The sequence below is a fragment of the Saimiri boliviensis genome, chromosome 7 (assembly GCF_048565385.1).
Source record: "Saimiri boliviensis isolate mSaiBol1 chromosome 7, mSaiBol1.pri, whole genome shotgun sequence".
NCBI classification, from domain to species: Eukaryota; Metazoa; Chordata; class Mammalia; order Primates; family Cebidae; genus Saimiri; species Saimiri boliviensis.
The window spans coordinates 73507717-73521805 of record NC_133455.1 but is presented as its reverse complement, the minus strand read 5'-3'; the positions used below and the strand labels follow the sequence as shown (position 1 = coordinate 73521805).

The window sequence follows — 14089 nt, the reverse complement described above, 5'->3', positions numbered from 1 at the left end:
ATTTTAGCCTAATGTATAATGGATATAATAATGCAAGAACTTTTTTAAAACTTGTTAACTAGGAAATACATAAAATACGGACCTCGTAGGTAAATGTCTTTTGCATACATTTTTAAGCATTAGTTACTTATAAGTTTCAAGAGTGAGGGTTTAACATGACTCCTGGGAGAATTATACCAGTCTTTATGGAACACACTGCTCACAGCTGTGGTGAAATAGCGATTGCTAAAATTCACAGCACTTTATATTCCACATCAATGACATCAGTGGTATACTTTAACTATAATTCACATGTGGGAGGCAGTTGTCTACAAATTGAAATTATCCACAAACTGATTCTAAGATGGGGAAGAAATTGTAACATAAAGCAATTGTATGATTTTATTTTGCATTCATCATTAATGTCAGTTTCCAAAATATTTTGGATAGTATTATCAGAGGCTATACTTCTCTGCCTATGAAAGCAGATGGTATTTTGAGGATACTTCTTAAGGTACTAATAGAAGGACACTGTTCCGTGAGACCAAAGTGCTGCTTGGTCTTAGCTTTTCCACTTAGCTTTCCAGCTACACACTCTACTGTTTTTGTTCCATAGAGAAAGACTTTCTGTTTAGAAATGTGGCAGTAAGACAGCTTGTGTCTAAAACCTAAGTCCATGTCTCCTGGTAATCTCATAAGGAATCTGAAATTACAACGAGGAGATTACCAAAACAGGTGGATTGTTTTAGAATATTTAGGTCCTTACTGGAGAAAAGGAACATAGAAACACGTAGAGAATTGTCCATTACTAAAGCTCTGTTGTTTTATCACTCATATTGACCTGCTTCATGATAACTTGAATGCCAACCTGTATCCTTCTGTTGGGCAAAATTAATTTCTGATTACTTTAAGGATGAAATAAAACCCAAATTGTTTTTTAATTAATAAGAACTGGACCGCTCCTTGTCTTCCTTTATTCAAACAGGAGAAAATAAGTCTTCCTATGGGAGAATACGGTCAAGGAAATAGAACTCAGGACTAGGCTAGAATGGTCATCTGCACGGAGTACATTCTGCTCAAGGGGAATATTTGCAACCAGAAAAACAAAGCTGCTAATAATCATTCATTTAGACCCTCAGAATGGATATATTAAGCTCTGATTGAGGGATTGTGTTAAGGAAAACCCAGTCCACAAGGGCCGTGGTTTTAAAAGCAAGAATTTTCCAGCGCCATGCCTCCATCCACGTCCCCATCCAGGAACATAAAGTTCTTTGTCTGACTTTCCCGCGGATGGGCTAGGTAGAAATTCCAGGAGTGCTTCTTTGTTTAAAAAGCCGGGGGAAAATCTCTGGGTGGAAGGGCCTCTGTTGCGGACCTAGCAGCCAATATGGTATCAGAATCGAAGATCAATCACTCCAGCAGAAGTTTGAAAAACTCCTCTCATTGGACAAGAACATGAATGGGGTGGGAATAACTCTGGGGTTAAAATCCCGCTGCCCCTTACCTGTGTGGATTCCTCCCTTGAATCCCCTCCCACAGCAGTGTGGGAGCTCTCTTCCTCCTTCTCTCTTCCTCTCTGTCTCTGCCTAATAAACCACTCTCTGCTAAACTCTTTGAGTCTGAGATATTTATTCCAACGGCCATGCCTCCAGCACCCCTTCCCCATTCCTGGGGTAAGAGAGGTCAGGGGCCTGGGCCCATGGAATGGGGAGGGAGCTGAGCCCCTGCGCCCTGTCCCCCGTTACATGATTATGTGTCAGCCCTAGGGATTAAGACATTCTATAAGGTTTTGTTGATTACTATGGCATGGCTGGCATGGTTCTGGGCATGAAGTTTCAGTGGTAAATAGGACCAAGTTCCTACCCTGCAGGGCTTATATTCTGGTGGAGGGCATAAACAATAAAAAAAAATACAGATATAATTTCAGGTAGTGGTAATACAAAGAATAATAATAAGTCTCATAAGGACTAGAGATAGCCTGGAGGCAGGGAGAGGAAGAAAGCTATTTTGAGGACGTGGTAGGAAAATTTCTCTGGAAAGTGAAATTTGAAGACGCTTAAGGAGGTGAGAATGAAGCATGAGGCTCCAGGTGCTCCAGGTGGAATGAACAGCAAAAACAACTGACCTCAGATGATAATAGCGTTGTTATGTGCCAGAAATAAAATGAAACGGAGCAAGTGTGGCATTGCCAGGGGGAGATAAGCTTGAGAAAGCAAATGGATCCCGTGGGGCCTCATAGACTTCGGGCAAACCTCTGGATTTTATTCCAAGTGTGAGAGAAACCACGGGAGCAGGACAGCAGAGGAATCTGGTGCATGCTGAACAAGCACAGGTGAGCTGCTTTGTGGAAGAATGATTACAGGAATTGAGAGATGGGGTAAGGAGCTTTCGCATTAATTCCGGTGAAAGCCGATGATGGCTGAAATAGGGTGGTGGGAGTGGAGGTGTTGACATTGGTCAGAATCAGTATGTATTTTTGAAAGTAGAGCAGACAGAACTTGCTGAGATGGGAGGTGGGGTGTAAACTGTGAGAGAAAGAGAGGAGTGAGGAAGATACCTAAGAATTTGGGTGAGTGGATAAAAAGAAATACTACTAGCTGAGATGGGTATTCAGATCATTAAGACAGGCCCTGAACTCAAGATACAAGGAGTTCCTATCACTGAGAATAAACCAACACACACACACACACACACACACACACACACACACACCTCTAACAAGTATTGTAATAAAAATATACACAGAAATTTCCTTATCTCTGTACTTTTCATAACTTATTTAAATGCTTCTCCTTTTGTAAGTTGCATAAATAAACAAGTGAATGATGTAGCCTGCTGCTATGTGGATATCTGATATTTCTGTGCTGGCTGACTGTATAAATTAGTTTGTACAGCAACAGATTCTTCATGGTTACCTACCATTTAAGTATCTATTATTTCGTATCACAGAAGGTATTCTCCCTCCCCCTTTCTCCAAATTTCCAAACTTGTCCGGGCTATGATGATTAGTCAAGATAGAGTCAGAGTGTCTTCTTCTTCTTCTTTTTTTTTTTTTTTTTGAGACACAGTTTCACTCTGGTCTCCCAGGCTAGAGTGCAATGGGGCGATCTCGGCTTATTGCAACCTCCTCCTCCCAGGTTCAAGCAATTCTCCTACCTCAGCATCCCAAGTAGCTGGGATTACCACGCCCAGCTAATTTTTGTATTTTTAGTAGAGACAGTTTCACCATGTTGGAAAGATTGGTCTCAAACTCCTGACCTCAGGTGATCCACTCACCTCGGCCTTCCAAAGTGCTGGGATTACAGGCATGAACCACCATGCCCCACCCAGAGTGTCTTTTTCTTTATTCCTTAAGATTCATCTATATTCTTTTTCCGAGCAGGATGGAGAAAGAGAAGAGTTTATGCATGCTTACAGTTTCATCACCCATGGGAAGAAACCATAAGAAGAGCTACATGATAATAGAACTTGTTCCCTACAATTCCAGAGTAGCAACTTGCTGATTCTCAAATTTTGGAGACTGTATTAAAATGCAGATCCCCAGAACCCATCCATAGAATATCTAATTCAGTTAGTTGTAAAAAAGCCAAATAGCCTTTATGGTTTATTATTATTATTATTTTAGAAACAGGGTCTCTGTCACCCAGGCTGGAGGAGAGTGCCATGATCATGGCTCATTGTAACCTCAAATTCCTAGCCTCAAGTGATCCTCCCACCTTTGCAACCCAAAGTGCTGGGATTATGGGCATAAGCCACCATAGCTTGCTTGAACAGTTTTTATGTTTGATAATCCTCCCCTATGTCTGACGCTAGATTTACACTGATCACCCTTGGAGAACCACTATCATCTATAAATTGTTCAGTTTTATCTTGTGTGTTGTTGTCCCTTCTAAATTATAGATAGAGGAATTGTATTCAGGATAAAGTTTTGTAATTAAGGATGATAAAAGATGAAAGATGTTTTAAAGATTCTCTGACCTAAACTTTGTATTCTTTTAAATATCAGAGTTATAAGAAGCTGACAGCTCTTAATCTCAGATCTAGTCATAAATAAAATGCATCGTAAAGATGTAACTATAGTTACCAAATATGGATTGCCTTAGGATATTGAAGCGATTTTTAATGAAGGAAAGCATGCTACATTTGAATGATTTTGTAAAGATGATTTAAAAAAAACTTGCCTAGGACAAAACTTTTAGGAAGAGCTTTTGTGGCTGCTATCAGTAAGTTCAAATTATGCATAATTTTATTTCTACCATTCTTGTCTTAGATCACCAGAAGTGTAATTATTAACATGATGGAGAATACTACCCTCACCTTGAGACATTTGTCATGTACTCTCATGAACACTATAGAGACAGATTGAAAATTATACAAAAAATGTAGGGTATTTTATTGTTTACTTCACAAGCATATCAATTTCAATGAATAATCACAAACTTCAGGAAAATGTCCATCAACTGTGAATGCTATAGAATCCTTTTGGGACAGATCCACTGATATTTAATGCAATTAATTATTCATATTTCCATTAACTTCCTCATAGTATATTTTCATTAGGTGAAATAAATGTTTTATCCAAATTCCTATTGTTAAGATGCCTTGGCTTTAAAAAATATTATCATTACATTAACTAATTTGGTATTGTAGGACTAACTGCCCAAATTTACTCTTTTTTTTTTTTTTTGAGACGGAGTTTCGCTCTTGTTACCCAGGCTGGAGTGCAATGGCGCGATCTCGGCTCACCGCAACCTCCGCCTCCTGGGTTCAGGCAATTCTCCTGCCTCAGCCTCCGGAGTAGCTGGGATTACAGGCACGCGCCACCATGCTCAGCTAATTTTTTGCACCATTAGTAGAGACGGGGTTTCACCATGTTGACCAGGATGGTCTCGATCTCTTGACCTCGTGGTCCACCCGCCTCGGCCTCCCAAAGTGCTGGGATTACAGGCTTGAGCCACCGCGCCCGGCCCCAAATTTACTCTTAATAACATGTTTTTTAGATAACTGAAAAATTCAATATACTTATATATGAATAATTTTTGTGCATGGACTGATAAAATCATAATTAGAGCTCTCAATATTAGATGGTAATAAAAATTCAAAAATGAATTCATAACTTTTAACACAAGGAGTATATGTCTCTAGTACTTTGTCTTATAAGAAAACATAGATTTTTATCAGAATTACAGTAGGTTCATTTTCATAATGTGTATTGTGTTATAGCAGAAAATATTTGTCATGTCACTGAATGGCTTAAATTAAGACAATGATTATAATAAATGAATATAATGACTTTTATAATTTGTGTTGTGTCTGAATTTGAGGAAAGATTCTAACTCAAGCCTCACTGAGATAATTCAGGTAGTCTCCTAAAGAATGGAAGCCTCTGAGATGTTCTTTTGGCAGTGGACCTGAAGGGCAGTCTCAAAAAAAAAAAAAAAAAAAAAAAAAAAAAAAGCTGAATGGGAAAGTTTAAATAGAATTTAAACTTAGCCAATTTGGGACACTTTTGTTGGAAAATTTTTCCTTATACTGTTTAGAAGTTAGAAAAGCATAAAAATAAGCATTTGCCCATAAACAAAAAGAAAAATTCTGTTACTACATGTAAAGTATCTCAATAGTAAAAACATAATCTCTGGCATTATTTCATTTCCCTAGACTTGTGAGACCACATGTACCCCATTCAAGGTTCCCCTAATTAGGTGCAGCACTCCACAAAACTGTAAAGAAAGCAAAGCCTGTTTCCCTTTCTGCGTCCTTTTCCTCTTCTGATTACCAACCATCGACGTTCTCCTGTGAGCCAAACTTAGTTTTTTAGGACACTGACTCTAAAATGTCAACAATACCTTATGCAACACTCCTGAAGGTGAGGGTGTGTTGCTATTGCAGAAGAGGACTTTGGAAAGACAGTAGTGCCTGAGCCAACAGTTTGTCTCTAATGGTTAGATTCCAAGCACTGCTCTAATATCTGGCCAAGACATCAACCTTCACAAATCAGACCCTAAAGTGATTGATTCATACATCAGCATAAAACAAATCTTTTTCCCAAATTTGGATTAATGAGGAAAGGAGAAAAGAAGGAGGAAAAAAAGGAGGAGGAGCGATTGCAACTAACCACCTTCAAAAATTACCAGGCACGGTTCATGCTTTCCTTATTGATTTCAATCTACTGGAAATTCCTTCTTTTTAGCACTAAGGAAGACAGTGAAAATCCTTGTTTCCTCTGACTCTAATGGAAAGCAGGGTAGCATAGTGGTTAAGGGGCATATTGTGAAGTCAGGTTGATTGAGTTTTATTCCAACTCCATCAGAAGTAAATTTCTTAGCATCACTGTACCTCCGTTTCCTGCTCTGGTAATAGGGAGACAATAACTGAGAAGGTGACTATCATCAAAAATAAATGAGTTAATGATATCAAATATACAGAAAATCGTAAGAGTAGTAAGAGCTTGATAGATGTCAAATACCATCATTTGTATAGCGGTAAAGAGTAGTAAGAGCTTGATAAATGTCAAATACCATCATTTGTATAGCGATAAGAGCCTCGTACCTCAACATCTCCATATTCATCTTTATAAGGCACATAAGCAGAAAGACATCCCTGATACTCATGAGGGTGTGAGACAGAAGAACAGTAGTGTTCATGCAAAAGTGTTTAAAAGAATTTTCATTATTTAATTCGCAAAGAGATAGTGAAAGGAATATTGCTGGTGACAGCTTTGATTTTGCCGAGGAAAAAATAGATCAAACATACTCAAATGACGAGAGCAGGAGAAGTTTATATACATGGGCTGTAAAGATGAATGTTCTAACTGAAACAAAAGTTGCTCAAGTCTGAAATACCTGCTGTGGGAGCAGAAGAGGCTTCCGCCTGTAGACACAGTTGTGCCTGGGGCAAGCAGATGAGTGAGGTGTTCTTGCAGAGCTTCTTCATGCTCCATGTCAGTCTTTCAGTGGAAATCTTTCTGCATGGATGGATAAACATAATAGAACTGTGGAAAGCTTTGGGCTAAATTTTAAGATGTTAGCAAGAAAGTATCCATACTGTCCTTACTGTGACAGGTGTATAGTATCATGTTGAAACTGACCTCATTCCACCAAAATTATTCCTCACTGTCTATTTGAAAATACGTATGTGGAATGATATTGTAACTTGATAGCAATTCTTATATTTAGGGACAGAAGCAGAGCTTTTAGTGCAGGGAACTTGATTCCGACAATGTTCATGACAAAGTCACCTTAATAATTCGATAATCAGGCCTAGGTAAATGTAATATGTATAAGAGGATGAAACTATAAATAAAAGCAGTAAATAACTAATTTATGAGTGCTCTCATGGTTCTGAAATGCAAATTAATTCTTAGAACAGTGTATAGACCAACTGTTCATCCAAGAAGTGGGAGAAAAACATTCTACAAAACGTTCCCAGGAGGGATATGTGAGTCTTTTTAGTAAAGATGCCTAATGATTCTTTCTGAACTCCTGGCATAAATCATTGAGTTATGCAGTAACTTCTTGAGATGGCATAATAAAATTCCTACTAAAAAATCTCAGACTATGTATAGTATGCTGTCATAACAGACAGATTTAGGGCCTTGTATTAAGTTAAAAGTAATTTAAGTTTTGTTTTCATTTAAAAATTAAATATTATTTTCTTCATTCTATTTCGGATTAGTAGTTGAAGGTTTACTTAATCTGAAAAATCCATTAGTAATTAATTCCAGCAAAGGGATGTTTTCGTAGTTCACTCACATTGTTCCCTGAATAATGAAAACAGCAATTTGGAAGTTAAGTAATAGGAATTAGAATCTATATGGCACTTTGCAGCTACAAAGTATTGTAGTATGGTGCAGTCAGGATCATTTTTCACTGGATTTTACAGGTGAGAAAAATGGAGCATAGAATTTTAAGGAAATCCAAAGTTACAGTGCTTCACCTTCTGACCACCCCGCTTCTTCTCTAACACCTTTTCAAGCATTTGGATTTCTGTATTCCTGTCAAGGTGGGCTATTTTACATGGGTTGAGATTCTCAGTGGAGTTTTAGGATTGCATCTGGCTACAGAAAAAAAAAAAAAAAAGCAGCTGCAACAATCATTGGAAAAAGAAGAGAAAGTGCTCAGAGGTTCTAAAAAGAATGGGAAAACTGGAGACCCCTCAAAGGCTCTGCTACTGGGAAGGACACTCCGCCCTGAAGAGGATATGGTGGAGGGCAATGGCACCTCCTCCTTTTCCCATTCTCTACCATCTCTGGACTCCCAGCAGCTCCAAAATGATTTCCAGGGTATCCACTGTTGTCTACAGTATGAGTTTTCCTCAGAGCTTACTTTATTTCCAGAGGGTGACTTGAGAAATGAGTAAAATACAAAATAGCATATATTTAATTTGCAGTTCAGATAACAGTGTTTGTTTTCAATTCAAGTAATATCACACAGTTGGCCAACTTGAGAAAAACAGATGGGTGGCTATCTTTATTTTTCTAAATATTTTCTGAAAGTTAAGACACGTTCATAGCAGGGGTTGTGTAAAGTAATCTGCTCTCTAAGTGAAGCTGTGCATTTTGTGCGTGTGCGTGTGTGTGTGTGTGTGTGTGTGTGAGAGAGAGAGAGAGAGAGAGAGAGAGGGAGGGAGGGAGGGAGAGAAAGAAAGAGAGAAAGGAAGGTTATCTGTTTCTTCTAAAATGCCTTAATGAATGGGGAAAGACACGGTTAGGTTACAAAGTGCAGCAACATTTGTTTTGAGCATCATTATCTGGGGATTTCTGTGCTTTTCTTCCTCCTTTGGCTTATCTCTTTTCCCTTTCCACAGCTCAAACTTACACAAACTGTGTCGTTCATTGTAATGATAAAGCAAGTACCAAGTGTTTAGCTTTCATTCTTGTCCTTGGATGTTAAACTGACAGCTTAGCACCTCCATTACTTTTTATCAGTGAGTCACTGGCCTTGCCAGCACTCAAGATAAGAAAGTCCCACACTTGCCAGGGAAAGAAAAAAGACCAGGAAACTGAAAAGAGCACTGGCTTTGGGTTATGCTAAACCACAAAATGGGCGGTAGGAGACCCTTTTGAAAATATCCGGATGAGACTTGCCATTCACTGAGACACAGCTGGAAACTGATGTGATCTCGGCAATTTCCAATGGAAAGCCAACTTTCAACTACTTGGTTAACCGGTGTAAACCTCTGAAGTAGAGAAATCCACCATCTTATCTCATTTTATTTCAAATGTTAAAAGACCTCTGGTCAAAATAATTTGACTTTCTCATACTAAAGCCTTATTCATAAGATATTAGCCACAAAAACTGAGATTCAGCATTTGATAGCACTGTGTCCTGTGTGTGTGTGCGTGTGTGTGTGTGTGTGTGTGCAAGAAAATGACCTCATAAGAGTATCAGAGAATTCAGTGATACATTAATCCTGTTTCTGGGTCACTGTTATTGACTGATGAATTTTAGGAGATTAAACAGAATTTTAAGTACTTCTTTTTCCTCTATTACAAACTATCTTTGCTGGCACTCTTCCTTCATGCCTATTTTCTGTATATTATAAAGGAATCGGAGCAGAGCTGTGAGGGACCTCAAAAGATATTAGTTCTCATTTGCCTAGATGGATACCCATTGAAAGTTCTCTTTGCTCTGTGGTTCGTGAAGGATTTGAGAAATCTGACAAAATATCACATTGATTTAAAGTTTTGGCCAGGCAGGTGGCTCATGCCTGTAATTCCAGCACTTTGGGATGCCTAGGTGGGTGGATGGATTTCTTGAGCCCAGGAGTTCAAGACCAGACTGGTATACAACATAGTTAAACTCCAGCTATAAAAAAAAAAAAATACAAAAATTAGCTGGGCGTGGTGGCACGCACCTGAGGTCCCAGCTACTCAGGAGGCTGAGGTGGGAGGATCACCTGAGCCCAGGAGGTTGAGGCTGTAGTGAGCCAAGATCTCACCATTGCACTTCGGCCTGGGTGATGGAGTAAGACCCTGTCTCAAAAAATAAATAAATAAATAAATAAACCTTTCATGTAGGACCAGTTCTCCTTTTGTATCGGCTCATGGTTAAGCACATATTGAAATGGAGAATAGTGAGTTTTAATGTGTGCTGCATTCTTTCCATGTGATCCTCTTTTACTCTCTCAACTATCACAGAAAGTTCTGAGTAAGTGTAAGCCACACCCATAAAGCTTCCTCTGTCTATTGATTTCCAAATACAACTAAAGTGGAACAAGATCTTACTTGCCAAGTAACCTTTCCAAAGAAATCTAGTTATTCATAATCCTCTCCTCCCATATTTACAATTGTCTTATCCTCATCTAATTGGATAGCACTGTTTTAGTGATTACCTTTAAAGAATCTTTCTCAAACTTCACATTTATTATCATAGAATGAAAGCTATTTTCTTGTTGCACTTGTATTTATCTGGTTTACACAATATTTAATTATGTAAATTAATAATAGATATAAACAAGTCTGGAACTACTGTGGATCAGCACCTGACAGGGCGGAGCAGACATGTAAAGGCTGTTCTAGGGAGGGCCTGGTAGTTTCTAGATTTCAGCTGGTCATAGGATCAGTCAGTAGGTTGTACAGAGAGAACAGAGTGACTGCTAATTCAGTGAGCTGATAAAATGGAAGCTAGCCGAACAAGATAGTTTTTTAATTGTGTTCCCAATTTACAGACTGAGAAACTGGGATACTGAAAACTTAAGTAATTTAACTTCACAATAGCTGGTAAAACCTTTAGAGGTGATAAGAGATTTGTGGTTACCAGAAAATTCTAAGTATTATCTAGGGGTCGGAGTGAAAATGGTCTATTATATTCCAGCCAATACTGATGTGCTGGAAGTACACTGGAGGGTTAGATAGTTAAACAGGACTCAGGGAAGTGTTTGCCAAAGGAGGAACGCCTAAATTAAAGGGCAGATCAACCAGGCAGAAGAGGAGCAGAGAATGATTTGGACAGAAGAAACATTTGCAAGAGGGTTGAAGGCAAGAGCACAGCTGGGAAGAGAATTGCAAGTAGCTCCTAGAGTAGTAGGAAAATGATGAAAGACAATGAATTCAAGAGGTAAGTAGAGGCTCAACACCAAAATCAAATAAAAAAAAACAAAAAATGCTGTAAAGAATTTGAACTTTAAAGACTTTGAACTGTATTCTCAAGACGCTAGGAACCCATGAAGAGAATTAGTCAGTTGAGTCACAGGCTCAGATTTGACCTTCAGAGATGTCACTTGACTGTCTTGTGGAGAAAGGAGTAGAATGCTGGATAGGTGGTAACAGCTGCTGGTGGTCTGGATTTGCATAATTTCTATGGAGAGAAGATACATTTAGGAGCTAGTTTCAACAGGACTTGCTAATTGACTGAATGTGGTGGTGTGGGGGTGGGGAGAATGAAGTAAGTGAAGATGACTTTCAGGTTTCCGGGGCAGTCATCTGGATGGAGGGAGGTATTCATGCTTTAAGACTGAATTTAGGAGGAAAGGAGTCAGTTTCAAGGGTGGCGAAATTTAATTCTAGGTATGTTACATTTGAACCTCCAATTTTTAATGACCTGTGGTTAATCACACATATGGATTTCAAATTTAGGAAAAAGACCCAGGCTGGAAATATGGATGTTGTATATGTCAGCATGTAAATGTAAAAGGAATTCATGAAAAAAGATGAAGTGATACAAGGAGACTAAAGAATGAGAAAAGGAAATGAGCCCCAACTCCCCAAAATGGTAGCACATTTATATCCCTGTCATGTGTCTCATGTCTCAAGAGCAAGCCCCATACTGATGCCACCATGCTTATGCATAACGGCATGTGTATAATGGAATCTTTCTTCTTTTTAAAAGCTTCAATGAACTATACCTAATTTTCCTTGTATGAAATAGATAGGAGGGCCGGGTGCAGTGGTTCATGCCTGTAATCGCAACATTTTGGGAGGCCAAGGCGGGTGGATCGCCTGAGGTCAGGAGTTTGAGACCAGCTGGCCAACATGGTGAAACCCTGTCTCTACTAAAAAATAAATAAAATAAATAAATACAATTAGCAGGCATGGTGGTGGGCACCTGTAATCCTGGCTACTTGGGAGGTTGAGGCAGGATAATCACTTCAAACCAGAAAGGGGAGGTTGCAGTGAGCCAAGATCTCGTCACTGCACTCCATTCCAGCCTAGGCATCAGAGGGAAACTCCCTCTCCAAAAAAAAAAAAAAAAAAAAAAGGATTGGGGATACTGAGCTGCTGGAAAATCCTTACCATGACTGTAGCGTTTCTCGTCCACTCCCAAGCAGGCAAAATCATAAATTCAAAACCAAGGTGCCATCATTATAGATATTTTCTAATTATACATCATCCAAAAAGGTAATGGGGTTGATGCTAATGGTAGCTGGAAATAAGATGGGGTGCCATATCTAAAACAGGGTGTGTCAACTTCAAAGTGAGTCTTTTTCCTCCCCCATGAATGGGAGTGATTAGCTACAGTGAAAATCAATGGGCATTAGAGTCAGGGTTAAAGTCTCAACTCCACAAGCTATCTCCACTCCCCAATCATGAGCAGTTTTTGTAACTCCAAGGACAGACATGCTTGGGCAGATAGCAATAAACAACGTACCGAAGTGAAAACTTACTTTAAGCTTCCAGGGGTTGTTTTTTGGTTGGTTTGTTTTTTTCGTTTTGCTTTATTTTTACTTTTTATATTATTTTATTTTATTTTTTGCCACACACACATTAGTTACCTTCTCTAGGACTATTTCCCTACCCAGAAGAGGAAGGCCCCTTAGTGCATGATCTTTGGGGTCTCCATCAGTTTCAACATCCTGCGGCAAGGCAGGGAAGTACTTTTACCCTGGTAGCATTCTCAATCAAGATGTGTCATTACTCAAAGCCCAAGTGGACCAAGGTGCATATACTAATTTTTTCCTCCAAGTTCTTAGTTTTCATTTTACTTTGAAATGTCACTGTGACTACTTTTATTATTCCCATTACCTGGAATCTTTGACTGCTAGCGCGGTCTATTAGAAGGTCCATCCCCATCCCCTACCCCGCCCAGCTTTATCCAGTGCACGAAGGCTGGCTATTTGTAACTCAATATACACTTTCCAAAACTGCGAGTTTTAAGTTTTATTATTGTTTTACTTTTGAAGCCAGCGTTAACGTTAAAAGAACTGTTTTCATTTAAACCACCGTTTCAACTGCGGATGGTAGGATAATTTATCAGCTTCTTTAATTTGAAATTGAAAGGTTTCCTGAAAACACTGCTAATTAAACTTTACTTCCCTGAAGTTCTCCTAAATATCTCCAACTCCGAGAGCTAGCCTAGTACTTGCTCACTCCCTTTTACCTTTCAACTCCATTTGATATATGTTTCCCACGACGTAGTGGAGACTTCTGGCTGGAGAGGCTGGAAAATATAACTCCGAATTTCCTACAATCTCAGCTCCACTTTCTCCCGCGCGCCGGCCCCGGGTTGGAGCCGTGTTATTGTCACGTGGCCACGGGGACGCCCGCAGCCGGCCGGCCAATGGGCGCGCGCCGGCCTCTCCCAGCCCCGCCTCGCTGCTCCGCCGCGCGGGGACTTCGCGCCGCGCTGCGGGTTGCAGGCGAAAAAGTTTCTTTTGCTTGCTAGAAGGGGCTTCGGCGAGCCGACGCTGCTCAGGCTGCAGCTCTGTCGCAGTTGGCAGTTCTTTTCAGTTTCCCTCTTGCTGCCTGGAGGCATGAAAGGGCTTCGCCGCCGGGAGTAAAAGGAGTTGACCCGCCAGCGCGAGGGCGGAGCGCGCGCACGCGGCCGGGAGGACGGGCGTGCACCCTGGGCTGGAAGTCTGTGCGGGGCCCTGAGCGCGCGCCGGCTGGGAGCGGCGGGCCGAGACCGAGACCGAGGCCGCTGGACCGCGATGAGCGCGCCGAACCTCCGTGCGCGCGCGGCGGCTGTGTGGCTGCTGTTGTGCGCGGTGTTGGGGCGCGCGGGCCGGGCGGACGGTGGCGGCCGCGGGGCACTCGGGAACCCCTCCGGGATAGCCGCCGAGCGCCAGTGCCCCGCTCCCTGCCGCTGCCTCGGGGACCTGCTGGACTGCAGTCGTCAGCGGCTAGCGCGTCTTCCTGAGCCGCTCCCGCCCTGGGTAGCTCGGCTGTAAGTAT

General features: G+C 40.6%; 1 protein-coding gene and 1 long non-coding RNA gene across 2 annotated transcripts in view; one reads left to right on the top strand and one right to left on the bottom strand.

The window, feature by feature from the left end:
* LOC141585135 (uncharacterized) overlaps positions 1-13480 on the bottom strand; it is a 241169-nt gene extending 227689 nt beyond the window's left edge. Inside the window, exon 1 of the long non-coding RNA XR_012518468.1 lies at positions 13296-13480. This is a non-coding gene — a long non-coding RNA (uncharacterized LOC141585135). The remainder of the gene's footprint in view (positions 1-13295) is intronic.
* Positions 13481-13524: 44 nt separating this feature from the next.
* LRIG3 (leucine rich repeats and immunoglobulin like domains 3) overlaps positions 13525-14089 on the top strand; it is a 50681-nt gene continuing 50116 nt past the window's right edge. The window contains exon 1 of the mRNA XM_010337260.3: positions 13525-14081. Within this exon, the coding sequence (XP_010335562.2) occupies positions 13846-14081 (236 nt within the window). The 5' untranslated portion in view covers positions 13525-13845. The remainder of the gene's footprint in view (positions 14082-14089) is intronic.